The sequence below is a fragment of the Hyla sarda genome, chromosome 6 (assembly GCF_029499605.1).
Source record: "Hyla sarda isolate aHylSar1 chromosome 6, aHylSar1.hap1, whole genome shotgun sequence".
In the NCBI taxonomy this organism is placed as follows: Eukaryota; Metazoa; Chordata; class Amphibia; order Anura; family Hylidae; genus Hyla; species Hyla sarda.
Window position 1 is genome coordinate 180,281,967 of NC_079194.1, and position 27,117 is coordinate 180,309,083.

General features: G+C 44.1%; 1 protein-coding gene across 2 annotated transcripts in view; it reads right to left on the reverse strand.

The window, feature by feature from the left end:
- VPS4A (vacuolar protein sorting 4 homolog A) overlaps nt 1-27,117 on the reverse strand; it is a 44,075-nt gene that overhangs the window by 4,596 nt on the left and 12,362 nt on the right. For both annotated transcript variants that reach the window (XR_008845147.1, XM_056525940.1), the window contains exons 2-10: nt 24,808-24,919; nt 24,325-24,469; nt 17,457-17,518; nt 17,091-17,210; nt 16,404-16,560; nt 16,178-16,326; nt 12,960-13,041; nt 5,428-5,647; nt 4,627-4,767 (exon numbers count right to left, since the gene is read on the reverse strand). Coding sequence is in view for 1 of the 2 variants with exons in the window: in XM_056525940.1 (XP_056381915.1) it covers nt 4,627-4,767; nt 5,428-5,647; nt 12,960-13,041; nt 16,178-16,326; nt 16,404-16,560; nt 17,091-17,210; nt 17,457-17,518; nt 24,325-24,469; nt 24,808-24,919 (1,188 nt within the window). In the remaining variant the exon portion in view is untranslated. The remainder of the gene's footprint in view (nt 1-4,626; nt 4,768-5,427; nt 5,648-12,959; nt 13,042-16,177; nt 16,327-16,403; nt 16,561-17,090; nt 17,211-17,456; nt 17,519-24,324; nt 24,470-24,807; nt 24,920-27,117) is intronic.

The following is a 27,117-nucleotide window of genomic DNA, read 5'->3' on the forward strand; positions in this document are numbered from 1 at the left end:
ATTGTACGGCGTGAAAACAAAACCTTCCAAAATTAGCAAAATTGCATTTTTCGTTTTAATTTCCCCACAAAAATAGTGTTTTTTTGGTTGCGCCATACATTTTATGATATAATGAGTGATGTCATTACAAAGGACAACTGGTCATGCAAAAAACAAGCCCTCATACTAGTCTGTGGATGAAAATATAAAAGAGTTATGATTTTTAGAAGGCGAGGAGGAAAAAATGAAAACGTTAAAATTAAATTGTCTGAGTCCTTAAGGCCAAAATGGGCTGAGTCCTTAAGGGGTTAAGGTGAAAATGGGCTTGGTCCTTAAGGGGTTAAGGACTTTTTTTTTGCACTTGTTTTTATCTCTTCATCTTTTAAAAGCCATAATGCTTTCAATTTTCCACTTACAGATCCATATAATGCCTCTTTTTTGCACCACCAACTGTACTTCTGAAATTACATCACTCATTTTACCACCAAATTTACAGCGAAATGAAAAAAAAAAAATGTGGGAAAAAAAAAAAAAAAAAAGCTATTTAGCAACTTTTGGGTGCTTACATTTCTATGCAGTGCATTTTTCAGTACAAATGAGATATTATATCTATTCTCAAGGTCGATACGATTAGAACGATACCAAACTTAGGGGTGGGTTTACACCACAGTTTGTCCCCACGGTCAAAACTGTATTCCTCAAAACTGACCCAACTGTATGCAACCATGTGCTTAAAAAGAACCCGTAGACTGTTTTTAACTGTATACGGTTTGAAAATTTTGTGTCCAGTTGCATGCGATTGCATAGGGTTTTTAACAATTACATCAAATCCGGTTTTAGGATTTTTGTGGGTGTGACTTTAGAATCGAAAATGCGCATGTGCAAAGTTAAAAACCATATAGGGGAAAACCGGATTAAGCCGTACACACATACGGTTCTCATAGACTTTTATGTTACAAAAACCATATTTGGTTACAATACGATTTTTCACCTGGTCAAAAAACTGTGGTAGAGTAACAACGAATTAAAAACAAACCGCATGCAATGGGATGCATCAGGTTGCATATGGTTTTCAAAGCATTGTCTATGGATACGGTTTTCGATACGGTTGCATACGGTTTCAAATATGAAACCGTACATGGAAACGGTGGTGTGGACCCACCCTTATATAGGTTTTGTTTTATTTTCCTACTTTAAAAAAAAAATTATACATTTTTGTATAAAAATTATTATGTTCAAAATTGACCTCTTCTGACCCCTATCACTTCTTTATTTTTCTGTATACGGGGACGTATGTGGGCTCATTTTTGTGCTATGGTCTTAAGTTTTTAGTGATACTATTTTTGTTTTGATGGGACTTTTTAATCGCTTTTTATTCATTTTTTTTGGTATTAGAAGCGATCAAAAATATGCAATTCTTGACAATTCTCGCCATTGACCGTGCGATTAAATTAACATTATATTCTAATAGTTCGGACATTTACGCATGTGGCAATACCACATGTTTATATTTTTTTGTTTACATAATTATATTTTAAAAATGGGAAAAGGGGGGGGGGGATTCAAACTTATATTACGGAAGGGGTTAATTCACATTTAACACTAACACAATTTTTTAATCCCCATAGGGAACTATTACTTGCAATCCTTGGATTGTATACACTGTTCAATGCTATGCCATAGCATAGCATTGATCAGTGTTATCGTCTCTATTGCTCCAGCCTGCAATAGCTGGCTGCAGCATAGGAGCGCCGATCGGATGGCAGGGAAGAAGACTTCCCTCTGTCCGTACAGCTGATCAGGACATCGTGATTTCCCCGAGATGGTCCTGATCAGCTCCACTGAGCTGCCAACAGATTTCAGCACTTTTAGGGTACGTTCCCACACAGTGTATTTTGCTGCGTATTTGGTGCTGCGTATTTTCCTACCCATTGACTTCAACAGAGAAAATAAAATACGCAGCAGCAAATACGCCGTGTGGGAATGTACCCTTCGACGCCAATATCTAGCATTAGCCATGGGTCCTGGCTGCTGATAGCACCCAGGACTGAGCGGGTATGATTTTTTTAATCATATTTTTTATTAACATTTTAACCATTTTTAAACATACAAAAACATTTCCCCAACAGTAACCCCCCCACCCACCGTACATACAAACATTCCGTCTCTTCCTTCTGCAGCATCAGGAATACGCACAAGTAGTAAACCAGAGGTTTGAATATACATATATCCCAATGGAAATACTCCCTTACCCCCCAGCACACACAACCCTAGCAAGCGGTACCTACAGGCACTCCAACAAAGCCACCAGAGGAGGAAAGAAATAAAAGGGCAGACAAGGAAAAAAAGAGAGTGAAGCCACATACAGAAATCCCCAGAATATAAGCCCAATCATACCATGGCAAACACAGTCTGAGGGCTCACAAGCAATTACGAACCAGTCATCGGGTGGGGTCAAAATGGTGTACCCAGGGTCTGCAAATACCATCAAATTTCCGTTCCACTTTACGTTTAATATATATCCCTTTCTCCAAGCGTACTATCTGCCATGATCTTTTAATAAGATCAGCGACACCCTGAGGAGCCGGTCTAATCCAGTACTGCGCAATGAGTTTCCTGGCTTGGTACAGCACACGTAAGATCCCCACCTCTCTCATGGAAGGTTCCCTATCACATCCAATAAAGGCCAAGTAAGCATACCTTAGGTTCTCTAAGCAGTGTAACCCCATAAAACATCCCTGAAAAGGCGTATCACATCAGCCCAATAGGCATCTAAAACGGGCCATGCCCACACCATGTGAAGCAGGTGAGCATCCAGCTCCCCACACCTAGGGCAGGCAGAGTCAAACCGAACACCTACATTATGTAAGAACAGTGGGGTCTTATACACCCTGTGCAAAAAGAACAACTGTGACAGCCTGTTAGCCTCCGACAGGGACAATGACGGGGTAAGCGACAAGATTATAGACCATTCCTCGTCACTCAGCCACCAAGGTCTCTCTCCCACTTAGTTCAGACCGTCAAGGGGAAACGTTCATGGTAAAAACTCAAGAGCTCATCGTACAGCCAAGAAATAACTCCCGCAGATTCCCTTTTCATAACTACAGATTCTAGGACCCTGTTAGTTTGCACCTCCATCAGCTGCAGCCGATTCTGAGTTTCGTACACATGACGGAGTTGCAGGTATTGATAAAACATTGTGCGCGGTAAAGCAAACTCCTCCTGCAAGTCCTCAAAAGATCGGACTACCCCCTGTACAGCCAACTGCCCCACTTCACATAGTCCCATCCTCTTCCAATAACCAGCATCCACAAAAGAGTAGAAAACTGGCAAGCCCGGGTTACGCCACAGCGGTGTACACGATATGAAACTTGTAAGACCCAGTAATTTACGCGCGTGGCCCCAAAGCTTGCAAAGGAGTTGGGTAGTGAGAGAGGAATCCGGAGGTCTGGTCAGGGCTCCAATCTCTAGAATATGCAATGGCACCCTCCCTCCATGTCTGGCCATAAACAACCGACCCATAGGACCCAGGAGAGATATCTTCGCCCACCCTCTAATCTGATGTATCTGTGAGGCAAGGAAATACAACCAGGGATTAGGTAACGCTAGCCCACCTGAAGTTTTTCCCCTTTGTAGTGTCTCAAGTTTGATCCTGGCAGTCGCCCCATCCCCCCCCCCCCCCCCCCACACCAACTGTCTGAAAAGCCGCTGTATCCTATAAATGTAAGTCATGGCTATCCACACTGGTGAGTTCTGCAGCACATATAATAACTGCGGCATGAGCACCATTTTTGTTAGATTAGAGATCGGCAATTTACACCAGACAGCTACCTTCTGAGAACTCTTGTCCAGCAGGGGCGTCAGATTCCGGGGTATAAAATCATGTAAAAAGGGTGGGATGTTAATACCTAAGTATTTAAATTCCTTAACCACCTGGATATTAGAGAGGGCTATCTGAGGAATACTAGGCAAAGGATCCAGGGGCATCAGAACCAACTTATCCCAATTAATGAGCAGGCCAGAGTAGGTACCAAACTCGGTAATAATAGACATAGCAGGGGTCAGAGATCTAGCGGTATCACACAAAAATAGCAACATATCGTCTGCGTAGAGCACTACTCTCTCATCCATGGAGCCATAACGGAATCCAATTATATCAGGTGAGGATCGCAGGAGACAAGCCAGCGGCTCTATAGCTAATGCAAAGAGTAAAGGCGACAGGGAGCACCCCTGCCGCGTACCTCTCCTCAACTCAAATGATTAGGAAAGCCATCCATTAACCCGAAGACGGGCAGTCGGGCAATGATAAAGGAGTTTAATATAAGAAAGAAACCTGGGTCCGAACCCCATAGCCCCCAGTACTCCCCACAGATAGTTCCATTCGACGCTATCAAATGCCTTGGCAGCGTCCAATGAAAAAAAAATATAATAATAAAATCGGTCTAGCCCCTGCGCCCTCCTGTGTCATCTGCAAATTAAGCGGGTATGATATTTAATATTTAAAAAATGTAAACAACCATATTACAAAAGGGCTTTAATTTCCATCAGTAACAACATATAAAACGTTTTTGGATATGACAGTGACCATTTAAGGTCATAGAATTTGTCTAATACATGTAGTTACTGTATTTTCTACGTATTACTTACCATGCACACTACAGGCTCCAGCAGCTTATCACTGGCTACTTCCATCCAAGTCATCTCAATTGCACCTGGATCTCCAGGAGAACAGGGCGACAGAAGGTCATCTATTATGACTCCAGGGTTGGTGCGAGATGGACCTCGTACCTGGCAACAAACACAGCTACATCAGTATACTCCATACCAACACTGCTTAACACACATCACACTCCCAGAACTACATTTGCCCCCTCCAAACCTGCAAAGCTTCAAATAGACCATATTATGAGCTACGTCCGCACACGTCGCACCAGTACTGCTGTACATGGACCACGTTCCATGAATTACATCAGCACCACTGCACACAGACCACATTCCCCGAACTACGTCAGCACCCTCCACACCATCACTGCTGTACATGGACCACATTCCCTGAACTACGTCAGCACCCTCCACACCACCACTGCTGCATATGGACCACATTCCCTGAACTACGTCAGCACCCTCCACACCATCACTGCTGTACATGGACCACATTACCTGAACTACGTCAGCTCTCTCCACACCATCACTGCTGTACATGGACCACATTCCCTGAACTACGTCAGCACCCTCCACACCATCACTGCTGTACATGGACCACATTCCCTGAACTACGTCAGCACCCTCCACACCATCACTGCTGCGTATGGACCACATTCCCTGAACTATGTCAGCACCCTCCACACCATCACTGCTGCGTATGGACCACATTCCCTGAACTATGTCAGCACCCTCCACACCATCACTGCTGCACATGGATCACGGTCCCCGAGTTTGTTTTTTTACCTTCTTGAAGTGTGTGGCTGATTGCACCTTGCGCACGGGCTGCATTAGCGCATCTCTGACGATAATACTAATATCAGCTCCTGAGTATCCTTCAGTTTTGTTGGCCAGCTCACGGATGTTTGCCTTACTCAGGCTGTGAGCTGTATTACCCAAGTGCAACCGAAACATCTGTGCTCGAGCAGCCTCTTCAGGCAGAGGGATGTATATCCGCTTCTCAAACCTGCAATTCAGGATATCTGGATTATTTCCAGGGCTGATTTTCCACTTGGCAATTTTTTTAAATACTGGCACTGCAGTTTTTGAGCCAAAACAAGAAGTGGATCCAGTAGGAAGAAGAAGTATAAGCCCTTCCTTTATATTTTTAATTCCTTCTGAATACACGAGATGAACACAGCCTAGTACCTGCCTCCTCTCTGAAGATCTGAAGCTTAAGTGGAGCGCTGAAGAGCTGCAGCCACCATTGGATAGTTGATAGGATACAAATGCAAATTGTATATTTCCAGTCATGAAAAAGTGCAGTTGCCTTGAACACCTAAAAATGTGTTTACACTGGCAATAACAAAGCATCAACATTCAACTAAATAAAAATGAAGCAGTGACATTACTTTTACAGAGCAGCTATGCTTAGAAACTCACATTAAAATCAAAAGGGAGTTTAAAAAAAAAAAAACACAACAACTTAAATAGGCATAAAAAATGCAGATTTTCAAGCTGTTGTGGTAGTTTTTTTTCCAGCTGGCTTATACACATAGGGGAGATTTATCAAACCTGTCCAGAGGAAAAATAGCTGAGTTGCCCATAGCAACCAGATTGTTTCTTTCATTTTTAACAAGGCCTCTGAAAAATTAAAGAAGCAATCTGATTGGTTGGACAGGTTTTGATAAACCTCCAAGGTTTTTTTTTTATAACTGTGTGATCATACCTCAACAGGTATCCTTGTCTGTGGCTCTTAGCAGTAAATACAGCTGACAGATTCCCTTTGAAACAGGTTGTTGTAAGAGCCTGCTGAATAATTTTATATATTTCATCTTTATAAACAGTTCCATGAAATTAGCCCATTTTATTGTCTTGAGTGTAGAATTTCAATCTAGACTTTTTTAATGTCACAATCATAGGAGTAACAGGCGTCTTGGACAGAGGCGTTCCTGATTTAGATGACGCTTCTGGAGCGCCTCTAAAGCAGCTATTTTATTGTTGGAACATTTTTAACTTGCTTTTCCACAGCCAGTTTTCTAAGGCTCCTTTCACACTATGAGCATTCACCCATTATTAAACATCCGTTTTCTGTGTAAAAATGGATGTATGATAACCAATGAAATAACGGGTGCTAACGGCGGAATAATGTCCATCAAAATAACAGGCATATTCATCCGTTAAGACCCGTTATAAAACATCAGTTATGTACAGCCGTTTTAACACCTCTGCCTACAGACTCCCACAGCCGGGATTACTACTACTCCCATCATGGAACAGACTTGTTTCCATGATGGGAGTAGCAGTTCCCTGGCTGCGGGAGTCTGCCGGTGGCTGGGGAGGCTACATTCGTGTTTGTACTACTACCCCCATCATGGAACAGACTCTGTTCCATGATGGGGGTTGTAATGCAGGGGCTGAGGGATTGATCACACTGGGCCTCACTTTTACTTTCATTTTTAAATTCCCTGCCGGGAGCCATCTATTTTTAACCGGTTCCCATCTAAGAACGAGCCGAATCGTCCTGAGACGGCAACCGTTGTATGGCGCGGGGTCCCGACTCAAGCCCGCGTTAGCCGCCCCCCAGCTGATTCCTGTAGCTGAGGGCCGCCGTTAATAGCAGACATGCGGCGATTGCCGTGGCCGGCTATTAACCCTTTAGATCGCCGCTGTCAAAGTTGACAGCGGCGTCTAAAGGGACATTTAAACCATCCCTGTGGGTCCAGTGGAGTGGATCGCCCCCATACAAGTCTGTTCCATGATGGGAGTAGTAGTAGTCCCTCAGCACTGCAGAAGTCACCTCTTCTGAGCATGCTCAGAAGTAATAACGGATATTATTAACCAGGGGCAAATGGATGCAATAAAGGCTCATCCGTTTGCCATAGACTTCAATGTTAAAAATAATGGGCATTAATTTACCCGTTTCTTGTGCATGGAAGTTTATAACTGATCTTTTCACGGAACAACTTTATAGTGTGAAAGGGGCCTAAGCCAGGTCTGGTGTAGATTTTGACCTTTGTGACCTTTGTGCGACATTCGCACTTGATAAATACGTTACCACTGCAAGTTGAAAAATTAAATCGACTTTAGGAAGACCGACTGACCTATCTGGCAGAAAAGTCACAAATAAATGTGCTTTGGCACAAAAGACATTTCATGCAACATTTATAAGACAAAAAAAAAATGCTCTAAACACAATGATTAATCTCTCACATAGTTTTTGTTAGGATTTACTACTTTTACAAAAAAAAATAAAAAATTATTGGTACCATTTTGGGGTAGATGGGACTTTAATTCTTTAAACTTTTTTTCCCTCAATTTTTTTTCTGGAATGTGGCCAAAAATTAGCAATTCCTGCATTGGGTATTTTTTATTCACTATTTAGATATTTACTGTTAGTAATGAATAAAATATTTTAAAAAGTATGCACATTTCCACATAGGGCAATCCCAAATATGTAGGCCCTAGTAAGAAGGTGTACCAAGCAAAAACTCAGAAAGACAAGAGGATAAAAGACCAAGAAGTAACCTAGCCTAAAGGGTCTGAAGAAAAATCTTCCAAAGAAGTGTCCATGGATCAGACAGAGGGTTTTGTCCTTATCTCGGTATTTCTACAGAAGGCAGAGAGGTCACAGGTCTGAACAATCAAACAGAAAGGTCTGCCACCGGAAACACATGTGCAAGTAGTTTACACAATTTTCAAAGACGTAGACAGAGATCAGAAGGAAGAGAGACAAAAACCTCTGTAGGTAGAAGAAAGATGACCTTTAAAAAAGGAAAAGAGAACAGGGCTAGGGACCAACAGTAGAGAAGAATAAAAAAGGGAAGGCAAGAGTCCACTGGACATCCAAGCTATGCAGAGAACCAAAACCAGAAGATGAAGAGAAAAATATGCAGAAAAGGAGTCTCAAGTGAATACATGCAAAAATCCAGTTTAGGTTTGCAGCATCCTGTGAGGTGGGAATGCTTCCAAAGGCAATGAAGGACACGGAGCAAGAGTAGGGACTGTAAGGAAACCATTAAATAGGATGCACCTGGATCACTGCAAAAAAGGAGGTTTTCAGGCAGAGAGGTAGGAGCCTGAAAGGATGGCCACCTGGCTCCGGTTGTGAACTTGAAGACTTAGAAGTTAGAATGTAGGTGACAGAAGGGGCCCTGGAAGAGAAGGCCTGGGAGCAGACAAGATGCTAGAGGCACCCACCATGTGACTGAACTTCTCTCAGAACCAGGCGTGCCTGGACCTAACTGGGGTAACCAAATGCATGGATCCTATACACCAGAATCCAGAAAGGCACCTGCAAAAGGGATCAGAAGGGGAAAAAAGTCTTAGGGAAAAGGTCAGCGATCATCATGAAAAAATAAGTTGTATGTTGAAACTGGCATTCCCTATTTTAAAATGGGGAATGGCAGTGGAGGAGATCACAAGGATATTGTGTTCTGTCCAGGACAGAATCCAGGCGACCTATAGTCATGCCTGCAAGTGCAAATAGAAAAATGGGAGTACGTGGTGTAGCCTGGGTGGGCTCAAAGCCAATTAAACATGGAGCAACAGACTAGAGTTGCAGGATAGGAAAAAAGTCATGATAAGAAAAAGGACCAAAACAGAGGTCCCAAGAAGTGCAGGCCAGGTGAGCAAGTCCCTGAAATGGAAAAACATGAAGGTATAATGACTGCATGTGCATAGGTAATAAGGCTCCTGCATAGCATTCCCACTATACCAAGAAGAGGAGGAGGGAATCATCTCAAAATAGGACCCCATCAGACAGAAGCAGAAATCCTGCATAACGTCATGACACCACTGTGGAACAAGGAAATACGGTTGGTTCTGGACCATTTCCAGTACACTGCAAAAGACAAAAGTTCTGGATTAGGATCAAACACAAGACCCTAGTGCTGCAAGGCAAAAGCCCTGACCACTAACCCACCGTGTTACCCTGTTTGGTCCAGCATCAGGGCACATGTGGTAACGTGTGACTGGTTCAGTATCATGTCAAGTACTCTATGCAGTAGAGGACTAGAATGGAAGTAACACAATTATACTGCTTGGAAACTGGTAATGCAACTGATTTCATATCACATGCATTAGACCTGTAGAAGAGTACTGTTATGCCTCATGGCAATTACGCCATCTGGGAACAGGTTATGTGACTGGATACATAGATATGGAAATTCCACAGTGCAATGACAGACTACGACTTGGGGAAACAAAATGCTCCGGTGAGGACAGGAATATATGACTGGGGCCATTGTGAGAAGACTAGGGAAGGATATATGGGTGGGGCAAACGCTGCTCTCAACAGACTGAGCCATAATTCCATAGTGCCTGCAAGGCTATTGACTGTGCCAGGTAATAGAGATGATAAGCTGAGGCTGCCTAATGGGTTCCAGTAGTGGAGCAGCAACAATGTCTGTACAAAGAAAGGGAGACTTGGGTGTTATCTGAGGGGAGGGGAACAGAAGAGATTAATACTCACCTTTGTCATCTTCTTCTGGCAAATGGCCTCACCAGCTCTGGAGAGGCAGGGGCTGGGTGGCTTTGGCTGCTGCAGATAAAGACAGCCAGCCAGGCTGAGAGTATTGCCAGAACATTCTAAATTCAGCAGTTGGCAATCTGGAGTTAACAGCCTGTCTATATTACAGGCTGTGCGCTAGTTGTATAGGAAGCTCAAAAGGAGCACCCTGCAAAGCGTCCAAGACCAGGTTCAGGTCCCGGGGCAGAGTGGGAGACTGATACGGCGGAGCCTCGTGAGCCACGCCCTGCAAGAACGTGCAAACATGCAGACGTCAGAGGCCGATGAAAAAGAATGGAAATTGACGACACCTGCCCGTTGCGAGAGCTGAATGTAAGTCACATTTCCAACCCGGCTTGCAAAAAAGGACAGAAGGTTAGGCAAGGAAAAGGAAGTGGGAGACCAGGACCATACCTCACAACAGCGGAAATAGGCCTGTCAGGTGTGATTGTAAATCCTGGCGGACGAGGGCTTCCATGCCGGAAGCATGGTAGGAACGACCTGGGTAGAGAAACTTCAAGCCCTCAGATCCGCGGTTTCAACCGCCACGCCAAATGCATAGGAAGTTATTTGGGGTGGCAGAGAAGCCGCTACGAGAGAAGGTCAGGACGGTCCGTAAGACACAAGGGAATGTCCGCGACGAGACAAATTACGTCTATGTACCCCAAGCGGCAAGGCCACTCTGAAGCCACCAGAATCGTGGAGATGCCTTCCGCCCTGATCTTCTGAACGATCCTGGGAAGAGGAGGAAAGAAAAAGGGAAAGGAGGTCCAAGGGATCACGAGAGCGTCCACTGCTAGCGCCTGAGGGTCTCGGGACCTGGAGACAAAACTTGGAACCAAACGCTTCAGCCAGGACGCAAAAAGGTCCACATCTGGAGTCCCCCAGCAACTGCATATCTGTGCAAAGACCTCTGGGTGGAGGGTCCACTCCCCTGGGTCGGCCGTGGTGTGACTTAGAAAGTCTGCCTTCCAACTATCCATTCCCGGAATATGGACTGCCGAGATGGGGGGAACATGGCGTTCTGCCCAGACAAGAATCCTTGCTGTTTCCGCCATCGCCTGCTTCCTGTTACAAGACTACAACTCCCACAGCATGCCCTTTAAATAAGGACATGCTGGGGGTTGTAGTCTTGCAATTGCTAGTGGGCGAATGGTGGATGTGCAGCGCGGGTGGGAGAAAGGCTGGGAGATGTGCTTAGAAACTGTGTCTCCGTCTTCCTGTGAGAAGGTAGAGGGGATGGAGTGAGCTGTAAAAGCAGAAAACTATGTCACTGTGCAGAGAGTCACATTACACAGTTTTCTTCATTACACCGGCCCTGGGCGGCGAAAAAGGTGAACCACCACACTCAAGGTGTACCTCTTGTCCTCCGGAAGAATTATACGGGAAGCCGCGGTATCTAAGCAAATCCCCAGAAAAACTAGGGACTGAGATGGAGAGAGGTTGGATTTCGTCTGATTGACAATCCAGCCAAAACTAGCAGGAGTCTGCAGGGAGACTGGGAGAGACTCTCCCGATTCTGCACAAAGGAGGGCGCCTTGACCAACAGGTCCTCAAGGTAAAGGAGCACAGCCACCACCGCTGATAAGACCCGGGGGTTGTAGACAGCCGGAATCCATGGATGCAACTACCGACCTGAGGGACTCCATGCGGAAATGCCACAGGCGTAGATTGCGGTTGAGCAGTTTCAGGTCGAGAATCAGTCAAGCAGCGCCCCCCTTTTTGGGAACTACAAAGAAATTCGAATAGAATTCCAAAAAATGTTCCCAAGGAGGGACCGGCGCAATCACCCCCTGGGAGAGAAGTGTATGAAGAGTGGACTGAAACGCCAGAGCAGGGAACAGTGGAGGGCGGGACCAGAAATTTTTTTTCCGAAAGGGGTGAAAGGCAAATCAGTGTGACGCACCCGATTTTGGGGCAACAAGGAGCTCTTGCCTCCAGTCACCTCAGAAATAATCTTGTCCAATCGCTTACCAAAGAGACGGGCACCCAGAATAGCTAGTTCTGTGCAAGTATTTTTTTTTTTACTTCGCATCAGCGTGTCCCCAACGAAATGACCAAGACAATTCTTATTTTTAAAGCAATCTTTTAATTGCTTTTAGAAAGTACTGTAGTACAGCAGTGCACCATCAGATCGGCAACGTAAGAGAACAGCCTACCTGTGGCAGGTTGTAGTAGTAGACCTGACATGACAGCCACCAGAGCTTTCCAGGGGTGGGTCGGGGCATGGATGGGTGATGGCAAGTTGCCAACAGTTTCAGTATCTTGGGGGGGGGGGGGGGGGGGGGGGGGGGGGGGTTTGGAGGGAGTTGAACATGAATTTCACATGCATGGAGCCCAAGATTTACACCTCTGAATGATAATTTTGTGTCCAGTAGGCAATTGGGAAATCTGTTGGAAAATGATTTGCTATATATCCACTAGCAAGTTAGCGCAATTGGACGTATCGCGGGATCATGCCAGCTGATGGCCTCCTGCCTGCTTAGTACGGCAGCCTGTGTTTTACCGCAGCGTAGTATAACCTATGAAAAATGAAAAGTAAAAAGTGAAAAAAAAAGGTTTCTAAATAAATTAATAAAGTGTAAAAAATAAATAAATAAGCCCTCACACAATGGTGTTGGACAAAAAATAAAAAAAAGTTATGGCTGTCAGAACATGGAAACACCAAAAAGGGGAAAGGATTAAGGAAAAAACATTACAAAGCAGTTGTTTGACTGGCTTTTTCAGTATGAAATACTGAAAAGTTTCTAATGAATGGTTTTGCATGCTTTACCACATATCCAAAAGTCTTTGTATCTGACAGTGCCTATTTAAAGGGTTAAAAACTCACCTCCTCCTGATGGCAGAGTCCAGCACCCAAGGTATGTTTGTGGCTCCCAGGACCAGGATACCATCACTGTTATTCCCAACACCTGAAAAGCAAAACTCTGTCACTGAATACAAAGCCAAGGATTCTATGAAAATGCTACATGTTATTAGGGTATTTTTGACTGGTTACAAAGGGCATTAGACACAAGAAGAGAGTAGCTATCCTTGCTATCCTTCTTACAGAGCGCAAACAGATTGCATATGTACCTGTCTTTAGAAAAAATAAAAAATAAAACACCTTTTGACCTTTTGGAGTGGAGGTTACTGAGGACCGGGGGAATTTAGAATATTAGGTTATTAGGTTTCCCTTTTATACTGATACATATGCTTTTAAAATCACCTGTTATGATTATATTGATGCTGTTCCCCTGCCATCTTTAACCTCTGACCAGTGAGATATGTTAGACTGACTCTTTTCTATTGAGGAATTCGAAATTGCACTTAAAAGGGGTACTCCGCCCCTAGACATCTTATCCCCTATCCAAAGGATAGGGGATAAGACGTTTGATTGCGCTGGTCCCGCCCTTGGGAACCCCCGCAATCTCCCTGCTGCACCCGGTGTTCGCTTAGAGAGTGTCAGATGCAGTGTCCGAGGCTTGCGACGTCATGGCCGCGCCCCACTCGTGACGTCACGGCCATGCCTCCTTAATACAAGTCTATGGGAGGGGGCGTGACGGCCGTCATTCCCCCTCCCATAGACTTGTACTGAGGGGGGCCGTGAGGTCACGAGCCTCCGTCCTGCAATGCCAGTCATCCGGCACGGAGCAAAGTTCACTCCATGCACCGGAAGTCTGGGGTGCCGCAGCCTAGATCACGGGGGTCCCCAGCAGCGGGACCCCTGCGATCAGTCATCTTATCCCCTATCCTTTGATAGGGGATTAGATGTCTAGGGGCGGAGTACCCCTTTAAGGACACTTGTGATGACAAGGTTACTGATGTGGATGATTTGCCTATTGATGTTTATTAGCATGACCAGGCGCCTTCTGCAATCTATGTTGGAAGCAATAGTTGTGCTCATCTCAAAACCCGGTAAGGACCCTCTTTATGCGGGTTACTAATGTCCCATTTCTTTACTTTTTTCTGATATCAAATTATTGGCCAGGGTTCTTGCTAATAGGTTGAGGAAGGCGATCCTTTCACTGGCCCATGGGGATTAAAGTGGCTTTTTGCTGGGGAAATCCACTGTGGACAATATTCGCTGATTGTGTCTGAATATCCAAATATCGCAGGAGGATGCAGGGGTGACGTCAATATTTTCCCTTGACGCTGCCAAAAGCTTTTGAAAGTGTGGAATGGAATCATTTGTGGAAGGTCATGGACCGTGTCTTCAGGTAGTTTGTCTGCCTTCTATATAGGGATCTTGTGGCCAGGTTGGGAGTTAATGGAGAATGGTCCAGCGTCTTCCCTCTTCAGTGTGGTACCCATTAAGGGTGTCACTTGTCCCTGTCCTCTTCACCCCCGTGCCATCAAGCCTTTAGCTGCATTGATCCAATTCCCTGTCCTTAGTGGGGTTTAAGTATAGTGTATTGGAGAAAAGAGTAGCAATTTATAATGATTACTAGGGGTGTGAATCGCCAAAAATTTGCCGATTCGATTCGAATCGCGATACCAGTGTGGCGATTCGACATATCCCGATATATCGCGATACCGTCTAGGTGACGATACATCGCGATATATCCCGATACATCGCCCACCTGGGAGCATTCATAGATCCCAATAGACACCGCTGTCAGCTTTGACAGCGGCGATCTAGTAGTCCGGTGCTCACTTTTCTCATGTTATCCCGTCCGGGCTGCAAAATAAAAGAAAACGCACTTTATCTTACCTGACAACGAGCCCCCGGAGCTCCGGTACAGGTGTTCGGTCCCCGGGCTGTATTCTTCTTACTTCCTGTTAGCCCGGCACGTCACATGGAGCTTCAGCCTATCACCAGCAGAGGCGGGACATCGCTGCGGCCAGTGATAGGCTGAAGCTCCGTGTGACGTGCCGGGCTAACAGGAAGTAAGAAGAATACAGCCTGGGGACCGAACACCTGTACCGGAGCACCGGGGGCTCGTTGGCAGGTAAGATAAAGTGCGTTTTCTTTTATTTTGCAGCCCAGACGGGATAACATGAGAAAAGTGTGCACCGGAGTACTCCTTTAATAGCCAGCCGCGGCGATCTAATAGCCGCATGCTGGCTATTAGCGGCGGCCCCCGGCTACTGAAATCAGCCGGGGGTCGCATAGTACGGAGCGGGCACGAGTCGGAGCCCGCTCCATACACCCAGAGCGACGCCGTGTCAGATCCGGCCTGCCCGGCTCCACAAATGTGGAACTTTTATCTCCTGATGCCCAGGACATGCTGTTCCGGGCGTCAGGAGATAAAAATTCCACATCCCTAAAAGAATCGATTCAAAAATATTTTGAATCGATTCAGTATCGGCAAATTAAAAAATCGCGATTATCGCAAGAATCGATTTTTTCTTACATCCCTAATGATTACATGCTCTTGTTCCTTGGGGACCCAGCTTGCTTGTCAGGCACAGTTATGTGCCCATTCATTGCCTTTGTCGGTGGTGGGCACGACTAATTTAACTAAGATGGTGCTCAAACCTCAGCTTTTATACATCTTGCAGAATCTCCTTGTTTGGATTGCAATGTCCCTGCTAGGATACAGCATTTTTTTCTTTGCCAACTGGTAGTGGTGGGGAGGGTAACATGACTCGTATATGACTGGAAACTTTGCAAAGGTTTGTATAAACATTAAAAAAATATATATATAAATCTTTGACATGTTGCAGAGACATGCCAAAAGTTTTCAGTCAGGTTAAGGGTTGAGACCCCCACAATGATTAGAACGGGCAGAGAGAAGAGTAAAGTTAAAGGGGTACTCCACTGCCCCAACATTCAGAACATTTTGTTCCGAACGCTGGGTGCGGGGGTCGTGATGGTTGTTCTTACAATTGGTGGGGGTCTAAACTCAACTGGTCTTCTTTGATGTGTCTCTGGGACAAAGTCAAAAGTTTTTTTTCTAATGACAGACACTTTCAGCATGTCTCCGAGTGAGCAAAGAAAGCAATCAGCCAACCAATCTGTGGTAGAACTCATCCCTGACAGTAGACTATGAGACACTTTGCCCACCATAACTGCCTTTTATCTACAGATACTACAGTGGCAAGATAGGTGAGGTAGTATATTACCTTGCATCTGCACAAGGAATTCTGTCTTGATTCTCCGAGCAGCTTCACTTTCATTTTCATTCCGAGAGCCACAGAGAGAGTCGACTTCATCAATAAATATAATAGAAGGTTTATGTTGCCTCGCCAACTCAAATAGATTTTTCACCAGCCTGTAAAACATCAGAAGTAAATGCCATGTAGTCTGCCTAAAGCACCGGAATGTATTTGCAAAATCTAGATCACTCACTTCTCACTCTCTCCAAGCCACTTGGACATCAGATCAGAGGATGACACAGAGAAGAATGTAGAGTTATTGGCTTCTGTTGCTACAGCTTTGGCCAGGTATGATTTTCCTGTTCCTGGTGGTCCAAAGAGCAAGATACCACGCCAAGGGGTACGCTTTCCTAATATAAAGAAAACAAAAAACCCATATAAGTAAGTCTTATTGTGCATATGTTGGAAGATACAGTGGCTTACACTAGCAACTTCAATAACTAAGAAAGCAATATACAGTTTTCTATCTATTTTTCCCCAAAACAAACTCGCTCATGTATTTTATTAATGAAAAGTGGAATCAACATCACCTTCCGGAAGCCTGTAGTTTATTGCAGGCTCTTTTAGTCCTTACAATCTGTCTCCAGTAATAATGTGAATACTTACACAGGAAGAAATAAGTGCAGCTTGTGTTTTTGTGATGTTACACACTTTGGATTGGAAGAGGAGACATCTGCCCAGAGTCCAGTGCACAGCACAGTGGAGTAATAAACAAATTCATAACAGACAACATACCAGAAAGACCCAGCTAGCATACAAGATAAAGTAATCCGATGGATGAATAGAACCCAAAATATGCAGGTTAGACAGACCAATATGCATGAAAATAAGCAAATCATTTATTATAATGAACAAGTTGTCAGATTTCAGAAATACTAACCAGTAAAGAGATGGGGAAACTTGATAGGCAAAATGACAGCCTCTTTTAAAGCTTCTTTAGCTACTTCTAGTCCAGCCACATCATTCCATCGCACATTTGGCTTCTCCATTACAATGGCACCTGGAAAAAAAAAAAAAAAAGCAAGAAAATGAGGTTAGAAGTAAACCACAAGCTCTCTGGAAGGGTTAATAGTAAAAGGCCAAAGGTCATCTCTAACTTTGTCCATTAATCCTAATCTAGCATCAGGCATTTAGGGGTTTTCCTTCACTTCTACCTGATACAAAGAAGGTAATCTCTTTTCATAAAGAGTCACCTCTCTGCTTCTGCCTCCTCCCCATATCATTCCAGAGACTTTACAAGACATACCCATTAGTTGTTCCTGTAGTTTTTTTTTTTCCGGACTTTCTCCTTCACCATCACTATCGCATCTGTGAAAACAGAAAAAACAGAAATTACTTTTACCGGTAATTGACAGCACCCATGTAAAGCATCCACTTCCTCATCACAGGCCAGGAACAGAGTTAATATAAATGGTTGGACCAGCATCACATCACCAGTTTTTTAGCAAGTACTCAGGAGCCGATAAATGTAAAATACAAAACCTGCCGATACTTGTATACTAATATTCTTCTAATCACACACACAATTCTTACATGCTACAAAATAAGTTATACATAGAATTATACTATAGTGTTGTCATGGGCTCAAAAAAATAATAATAAATAAATAAAAAGAAAAGATACTGGTAAGAGTAACTTTGGTTTTCCCCAATCGCCCTCAACAGCAACCATGGAGAATAGACTAGGCTTTTAGCACTTAGCTATCAAAGGAAAGCCACTCATCTACCATAAGGTTAAGCCTGTAGTGCTAAAATATTTATGTGGTAAACTCCATGTAGCTGCTTTGCATATCTGGTCAATTGAGACAATCTTTTTCAGCCCATGAGGTAGTTACTGATCTGATGGAATAAGCCCCAAAATCTTTAGGAGGTTCTATCCCAGCTAAAGAAGTAGCTAACTGGATAGCCTGTTTACTCCAGCTGTATTGTACAGGAAGAGGATGGCTTTTTTATTTATTTTTATTTAACCCTGAAACTGTAGAAGGAGTTCAGTGAGTTTCTCCACTCCTCCGTGACTTCCATTTAATGTAACAAACACCTTTTAACATCAAGGCAATGGAAGGGCCTTCAGTGTCATTGTTTGGATTATTACAGATCAAGGGAAATCTAACTACTTGAGACCCATGCTGGTTCTCACGTGGTCCGTGTGAGAAGAAACGTGAAGACACTCCTGTGGCGCTTGCTGGGGAATGTTGGTGGAAATATCGATTAACTGCCAAATGGAAAATAAAATAATAAAGATAATTGGCTTTATTGACCAAATTAGCCAATTATCTTTATTATCCGTTTGTCGGTTAATCGATATTTCCACCAACATTCCCCAGCAAGCCCCACAGGAGTGTCTTCACTTTTCTTCTAACATGGACCACGTTAGAACCAGCATTGTTTCACACCGCTCCAGGTCCCTAGGGATGGATCAACACAGGCTGCGGCTGGAACCTATATTTCACCCACATACAAGGCAAGCGTCGGTGTTGTGCTCGGAGCGCAACACTTGAAGGTGAGCAAGTTTCGATATACTGTACCTTTCCTACATCACCAGGTAATTTTGCACAGGGTGCGCCGGCTTCTCCCTCTTTCTTTTCTACATATTTTTTACTTGAGACCCATAAAAGTCCAAGGCCAATTAAGGAATAAAGGCTGAATGTGGCATTAGGATCACCTTGTAATCTATAATAGCCATGTATGGTTGGTTTATCGATAGACTCCTAGGCCATGTTCACACGGTGGAATTTCTGAGCAGAATTCCGCAGAAGAATTCTGCACAGACATTCCGCTACAGCAGAGTCCTGGGGGTTTTGAGTGATACTGTGCCCCTTAAACAGCTGAAACAGGGACTGTGGATTTTTTGTGGTTTAACTCCAATCCTAATTTTTTTTTTTTTTTTTTTTTTTTTTTTTTTTTAAAGTATGTCCCAGGCTTCCTGAATTTGTCTTAAGAGATCTTGAGAATCTACTACCAAAAGAAACTCTTCCAAGCCAGGAATAATAACTTTGTCCATTTCCCTGACATGAGCCATAACCTCAGACATTAAACTTCTACAAAGACAGTTACCCTGAGATACTTTAGGTGTGCAGTGTACATTGGCATGTTGTAGTAAGCATTATGCAGATGCAGAGTTGCCAGTTGAGTATAGCAATGCTGACTCAGGTTCAGTACTGCAGAATATATTGTTTCCATTCAGAATTTTTTGTAAGTTAGGGACATGTTTAGAAGCTTTACATTTTATATTGACCTGAGTCAGCATACCTTTTAATAGAAGAATTATTACCTCTAGCTTCAAGGCTTGATGTTTCTCCAGATTTAACATCTGTTCTCACAAATATCGATATTGGATGAGAAGCAAAGTTAACTTTTAATTCGTGCTTTATTGAATTCAAGATTGACTGTTTAGCAGAGACCTCCCACTTCTGATAGAAATTGGGTTAATCTGCCCTCACTGGGCCCATATCATCATTGCTGAATTGTCTTTTTGGTTGTATTTTGGTTAGTGAACATGAACTCCCTGCCTCTCTTCTGACCCCTGTAACCTTTGCTTCTACTGGTGTCGGCCTGGTAATCCTTCTTGCCTTTTCCTTGAAAGGATCTCTTAGCACACTGAATAAAGGAAGGAAAGGAGGGGAATCCCTTTTTCTTATCTGTCGCTTAATACTTTGTCGAACGCTTTCCAAAAGAGAAATTTCCCCTTACATGGTATAGCACATAATTTTGAGTCTGTGGTCATATCTCATCTCCATTCTTTTACCAGAATGCTTTCCTTGCCTAATTTCATAAGGCTGTAGAGCTTTGGCCAAAAGACAAAAAGTGTCTTCTGAGGCATCTGAGATGTGGTCTACTGCAGCTCCTAGAGTTGGAATGGAAACTGTTTAGAATCTACACTTTTTCCGATTTGCTGCTCTAGCTGATCAATTCACAATCAGGCCACAATCAGGTAACAGGTTTACATCATACTGGAGCTTCCTCCCAGGTGTTTGTAAGAAAACTATCTGCTCTCCATTTGACCTTTTAAGACCCCATAATATCCTCAAATGGAAAGGCGAATAGTCTTTATTGGGATAGGTCAAAAATTGATCCCCCAGTAGTGAAATAACCAGAGTCTTTTCCTGAAAAGAATATCTTCTCTAAAGAAATGTTCTGTTCTACCAGGTAATATCAGGTTTTTTTTGCATTTTGAACTAATCAAAGTCACAATCGTCCTGCACACAGGAAAAAGTAGATTTTTTATGGTGACCGTAAAATCTCTTTCTCGGAGGATCCATTGGTGGGCTCAGAGACCGTGAGTATATCTTTGTGTATGGTGTAGTGCCCAAGAAGCCCCAATGGAACATGTGGAATGCACAGTGACCCGAAAAGGTGGGACCCTTTCCTTTACGCCGGTATTATTCCAAGATGGCGGAATGGATCCACAGCGAGATGGTCACCTCTGAAGCCAGAAGACCCTTGCAACGACTGTCCGGAATCACAAAAAAAAAAATTAAAAAAAAGGAGTCACCCTGCTGGAAAGAGGAGGTGACAGACAGATCCGGACAACTTGAACCGCATCCGACAATGGAAGGAACCCTCCTTAGAGTTGGATGGAGCCAGACAAAATGAAGGGAGAACGTTCTTCTCGTTCATGTGAAAGGAGGAAACCACCTTGGGCAAGAAGGAGGGAGGTGGCCGAAAGACAACCTTGTCCTGATGAAGGACCAAGAAGGGAGAGCGACGAGAGAGCAGCCAGCTCGGGGACCCTCCTAATAGAGGTAATGGCAGTTCGGGTATTGGGTCGGACATAGTTGCTAGTGAGAAGTTGTCTGCAATAAATTGGAACAATCTCACCCAAGTCCTGTGTCCCTTGCTGAAAGCAGGCTGTAGCTGATCTGTGACCCTTCACTGGAGCTGTGAAGCAGGCTATGGCTGTGCTGTGACCCTTCACTGGAGCCGTGAAGCAGGCTGTGCTGTGTCCCGGCTAGCTGAAGAGGCAGGTAGCAGCTGAATCTGCAGGCAAGCAGGCAGAGAGAAGGGGGAGGTGCCGGCTGCACTGACCCAGGAACAGGGCAGTCACAGTACCAGAATGGCGTCCTATTGAAGCCAGAGAGGGAGGCACCCAGAAATTTACCCCCCCCCCCCGGAAGCACACGCACCGAGCTGATAGGGGAATCTGTGACTCCTGCTCAAGAGAGGAGGGCAGAGAAGAGAGGATGTTGGGAAGAGAGAAGAGCTAAGTCCCAAGGCAGGCCACAGCCTCAATTAATATGCACCCCATAGTGTGAATCATGCCCGAAAATGCGGGCAAAAAATAAAGTAAAAAAGCACGCCGGCCGCGCGCCTCAGCAGTGCCGACAGGGGCTGCGGCCCTCTGGGACCCCCAGAGGCACATTGAGAGGTGCTGTGGAGGCAAAGGAGGGCTGGGGGAAGGAGAGGGACATACTCAGCCCAATCCGCCATACTCGCCTAAGATGTCTTCAGCAAGCTAAGGTCACCTGCATCATGTCAGGCTGAGACAGCGGGACGAGCAGGGAAGGTAGGGGACCCGGACCAAAGGTACAATCCCAGGAGCTGGCCATTGGCAGGAAGGGGTTGACTGTGCATACTTTATGTCCCGTGCCCCTTATCTGCATATTTGGGGGGGGGGGGGTTTAGCGCCATGCTCCTGAACCCCCACCTAAAAAATAAATAAATAAATTTAAAAAAAAAAGAGAAAATAAAAAGGAGAAAAAGAACCTACAAACAGGCCCTAGCTATAAAATAAAACAGAAGACCAGGTCTGGAAAACTCCAGACCTGTGTCTGCCTCCTACTGACACTAGGCGGTAGGCGGGGTATATCCGGCCAGGAGAGGCAGACTTTCTTTTTGGATGTCTAGTGTCAGCCTCCTAGTGGCAGCAAGATATACCCACGGTCTTTGTGTCCCCAATGGAGACGACCGAGAAAACCTGTCTTTTCCTTGGAACCAAACCCTCAAACATGCGGTCTTGTACTGATTTGTGTGACCTTTTCTTCTAAATTCATTCATTACCCAAATAAGACCCCTCTCTACTCCTTCAATTGAAAATAGGGACCTTCCAGGCACTTCTTCTAAAAGGGCCTTTAAATTTATCATATATTTTGTCCTCTGCCACAGCAGAGTGTATAGCTCTTCATCTGAAGATGATCTTGCTCTAACAAACAAAGGCTTATTCTCTGAAGTAATAGTCCCTGGGGGTCTCTCTGTCGTTATCGCCGCCATACAAGCTCTCGCTTCTTGCCCAATTATCTCTTGGATGTTTGGGTAAATGCTGAGGTTACGGTCTCAAACGAATTTTTAAAGGAATCAGGAATCATTGAAAACTAGTCTGTGCTCCATTCATTTACCTTCTACACATCACACATTCCCTGTTTCTATATTTAGCCTTCCTGTGCACCTTCCCAGCCTATAACAGGAATATCATACAGTTAGTAAAGTATATATAAAGAAGCTGGGACAAATAGTCCCCTTTACCCCACCACAACAGGTATCGGTCTGGTTTCAGATGTAGGCTCAGTAGTCACAACGTGCTCTGTAGGCTCCACAATGTCAGCAGACAAGAGCTTAATACTTTCCAAGATGTGCCTACAATGGTAGAGCGAACTGGCTGGCTTCCCCCTCCTTTTGAAATGGGCTCCGAATTGACTGCCCTTCCGGGTCCAGAGGTTTGACGTGACCTTCCTCCTTACCAATGATGACAGACCTCCCTGTGGAAACAGCCCCTTCCTCCCAAGTCATTGATCTACATCTATTACACACAGGATATGCACACCCACCCATGCAGATACCATCTGCCCCCACCCCTCGGCGCTCCTGAGGTTCCCGGAGGAAATAAAGACTGGACATAGAGGACGCCGAAGCAAGAAAGAAGGGACCAGAGATGTCGTTAAACTGACACAATGAGGAAGACTAGACTTTAGCAGCATCTCCCATGGAGGAGGCCAACGCCGCTTGGCCACAACCCGTAAGTTTGACTGGGAGCACAGTTTCCTTACATCCTTCCTACAAGCTGGATACACACTTTCTACTTCCCTTCGGCGGACATGTGATAGAACTGGTGATGTGATGCAGCTCTACCTTTTTATACAAACTCTGTTCCGGTTTCCTGTCCTGTGATGAGGAAGTGGACACTCTCCATAGGTGCTGTCATAAGGCGACAGAGAAAAATACATTCATGATTTACATAGTGGTTAGGCTTATGGTACATGATCATCTGGTAAAAGTCCAGTAGGTTGTCCACTGTTTCAGTGAGGAGTACAAGTGTCTATATATTTAACTACACAGACAGTAACAAAGCACTTCAAGAACACTGAATTCTGCGTACACACTGCATCATGTCACATAGGTGATGTAGAGAAGTGTATATTTGTACAGCACAAAGTGGGCACAGAGAAGTGTACTGTGCAATCTTCAAACTCTCACCTTTCATTTGCCCTCTCCTATTTTAAAGTAAAACCCCTCTTCTACCTCTTAGAAAAAGTAAAGAAGGTTTATCTGGTTTCGGGTGCATTCGCACTCTGATTTTGGCAATACAGTCACTGAATCTGGCAGGGAAATTTAAAAGCCGTCCGCAGATGTATCCCCGCCGCACCCCATTCATTTGAATGAGCCAAATGAAGTAGATAGTGACTCCAGTCGGCTTATTGTTGAACAGAATCAGTTTTATTGTCAGACTAAAAACCATGGCATACCACGGTTTCCAGTCCAGCAATAAAAACTGATACGGTTAAAAAATTAGCCGGCCGGAGTCACTATGTGACTTCGTACAGCTCATTCAAATGTATGGGGTGCGGCGAGAGTCTGCCAGTGATACGGCAGAGGAGAGTTTTAAAATTTTCCCACAGGATCCGGCAACCGCATTGCTAAATCATAGTGCGAGTAGCCTTACATATAAAGAAGGAGAATACTTGACACTATTACTATGTATTTAATTTTAAAGGGACACAAGGTCCTAACCACCTGTACAGAGCAGGTATCACATGCTTGCACATGTTACACCGGCATGAACTACAGCACTTGTGATGCAAACAGACATTTCTATAATAGAAAATGAGCTTCACTATCTTAACTTGTAAAAGAGAGTCAAGGGGTGCCCACAAAACATCATGCAGTAGGTATACATCAGCTCACCCTTTCTCATTCTGGGATTCTTTCACAGGCTTTTTGCCTTGCTTGTCCTTTGCTTTTAAATAATCCTTAAGCTTCTCAGCTCTATCCAGGTACTGCATGCATTTGGCTCGGATGCTCTCCTTGGCCTTGTCGCTGTGAGCTTCATCTGTAGGCAAAATAAATAATATATATATATATATATATATATATATATATATATATATATATATATATATATAATCATGGTATTTGACAGCCTTAACAACTCCCTGTATGACCCATTCAACCCTAAAAGCTGTAAACCCTCTGATAATTTTAAGCAGCGTGGCACCTCCGTCCACCCGGTCTGACATCTACAATGAACATTTTGTTTTATCAAGCCAAAAAACTAACAATGGGTGCATGTAACTGCTGATCAAGGGTTATCACAGATGTACTGCTGCCAACATAGAAATACCCACATTAACTGTCGACTTACAATACACACTGGATCCACAGACTTACACTTGATGGCATGCAGAAAATACTCCACCGCATGCTGGTATAACCTCAAAGCCTCTTCGTAGTTCTTGTTCTTATCCTCCTCTGTGGCTTTGGTTACCAAATCAATGGCTTTCTACAAGGATAAGGAAACATTCTAATCAATGTACTTACAGGGAATATATATATATATATATATATATATATATATATATATATATATATATATATATATAGTCTATAACCAGTGCAGAGATATGATACACCAACACTAGGCTTTGCTATACATTCTACAGTGAAAACATGGAGCGGGTTCCTGCATATCCAGTCCATAAAATAAGGTCTTTATTGTCAATCCATTAAAACATGTCAGATATAAATCAATAAATGTGCATAAGAAACGCCAACCCATTTTGGACATTCCTATCCTTGCTTACAGGAGTGTCCGAAATGTGTTAGTGTTTTAATAGATCGATAATGGACCTCATTTTATATGGACATGATGGGGGAGATTTATCAAAACCTGTGTTGAGGAAGTTGACCAGTTGCCCATAGCAACCAATCAGATCTCTCATTTTTGAGAGGCCCTTTTAAAAATGTAAGAAGCGATCTGATTGGTTGCTATGGGCAACTGGTCAACTTCCTCTACACAGGTTTTGATAACTCTCCCCCAGTGTGCCAGACCCTTTTCATGTTTTCATGAGTTCCAGTTAGCTGTTGAGCCACAGCACCCAGTAATTGTATGGCTGTTCTATGAAGTTACCATGAGGTAGTGGTAAGAGAGTTTACCAATTGGGAGGCTTTTTTACATTTCTACAACCCCTGGAAAAAAGGGTGAGAAATGGCCATTCATAGCAAATGCATAAATCCCACATAAAACAAAACACTATGGTGCATATGCCGTGTTGCACATTTACTGTGTGTTTTACACATCTTGTGGCTTGGGCTTTACTGCCTTATTCTGAATTTAGAAACAAGAAAATATTTTTCTTTTTATATCTCATACAGCAATATACAGCAATCAAAAAGTATCCAAAATGATAAATCTCATGCTGTTAAAAAAATAGCCCTTACATAGCTCAGTTTATAGGTTATTTTGGTACAGCATTACAACATTATTATTATTTTTCTTTTAAAAAGGGGTACTTCCCTGAAAACATCTTAAGATAAGATGTTAGATCACAGGGGTCCCACCGCTGGGGACTCCCGCAATCTCCGCTGCTGCGCCCATCATTCAGTGCACGGAGTGAACTCCGCTCTGTGCCAGATGACAGGGCGATGCCAGCCACCACACCCCCTCCATTCACATCTATGGGAGGAGGTGTGATGGCAGCTATGTACTAGCTGTCACACTCCCTCCCATATACATGAATGGAGGGGACATAAGAAAACTATCAGTGTAGTTGTACTGACCCACAGAAGGTTAAAGAGGTACTCCACTACTATTACTCCACTCCGTGACTTATCTCCTATCTACAGGACCCCCAATCCAAACTATGGGAGCAGAAGAGGAAAGGACAGAAATAAGTAGCAAAGAAAAAAGCAGAATATTACGCAGACAGTCAGGAACAGAGCCGGGAAAGAGTAAAGACGTCAGGAACAGAGCCGGGAAAGAGTAAAGACGTCAGGAACAGAGCCGGGAAAGAGTAAAGACGTCAGGAACAGAGCCGGGAAAGAGTAAAGACGTCAGGAACAGAGCCGGGAAAGAGTAAAGACGTCAGGAACAGAGCCGGGAAAGAGTAAAGACGTCAGGAACAGAGCCGGGAAAGAGTAAAGACGTCAGGAACAGAGCCGGGAAAGAGTAAAGACGTCAGGAACAGAGCCGGGAAAGAGTAAAGACGTCAGGAACAGAGCCGGGAAAGAGTAAAGACGTCAGGAACAGAGCCGGGAAAGAGTAAAGACGTCAGGAACAGAGCCGGGAAAGAGTAAAGACGTCAGGAACAGAGCCGGGAAAGAGTAAAGACGTCAGGAACAGAGCCGGGAAAGACAGGAAGATCATGAGAGGTAGTGGTAAGGGAAGCAAGTGCAGAGAAGGTAGGACTCAGTAAGAATAAAGGAAATAAAATAAAAGGAATGACAGCTATTGGGAGCAGAGACCAGAAGAAAAGCTGTAGGAAGCAGAGAATATAGTAAGGATCGCAGAAGAAAGAGGCCAGGCAAAGTGGTAGATAGAGACTGGAAAGACAAGTGATGAAATTCATCCAGTCCTGAGCTCTATATGACTTCTGCAATTGTAAACATCCACATTCCCAGTATCTGAACATGACTAGGGGTGCAATATGATCCCACTACACTTCAGTATGGGGATTATACATAGAGCATTTAGTGCCTTTA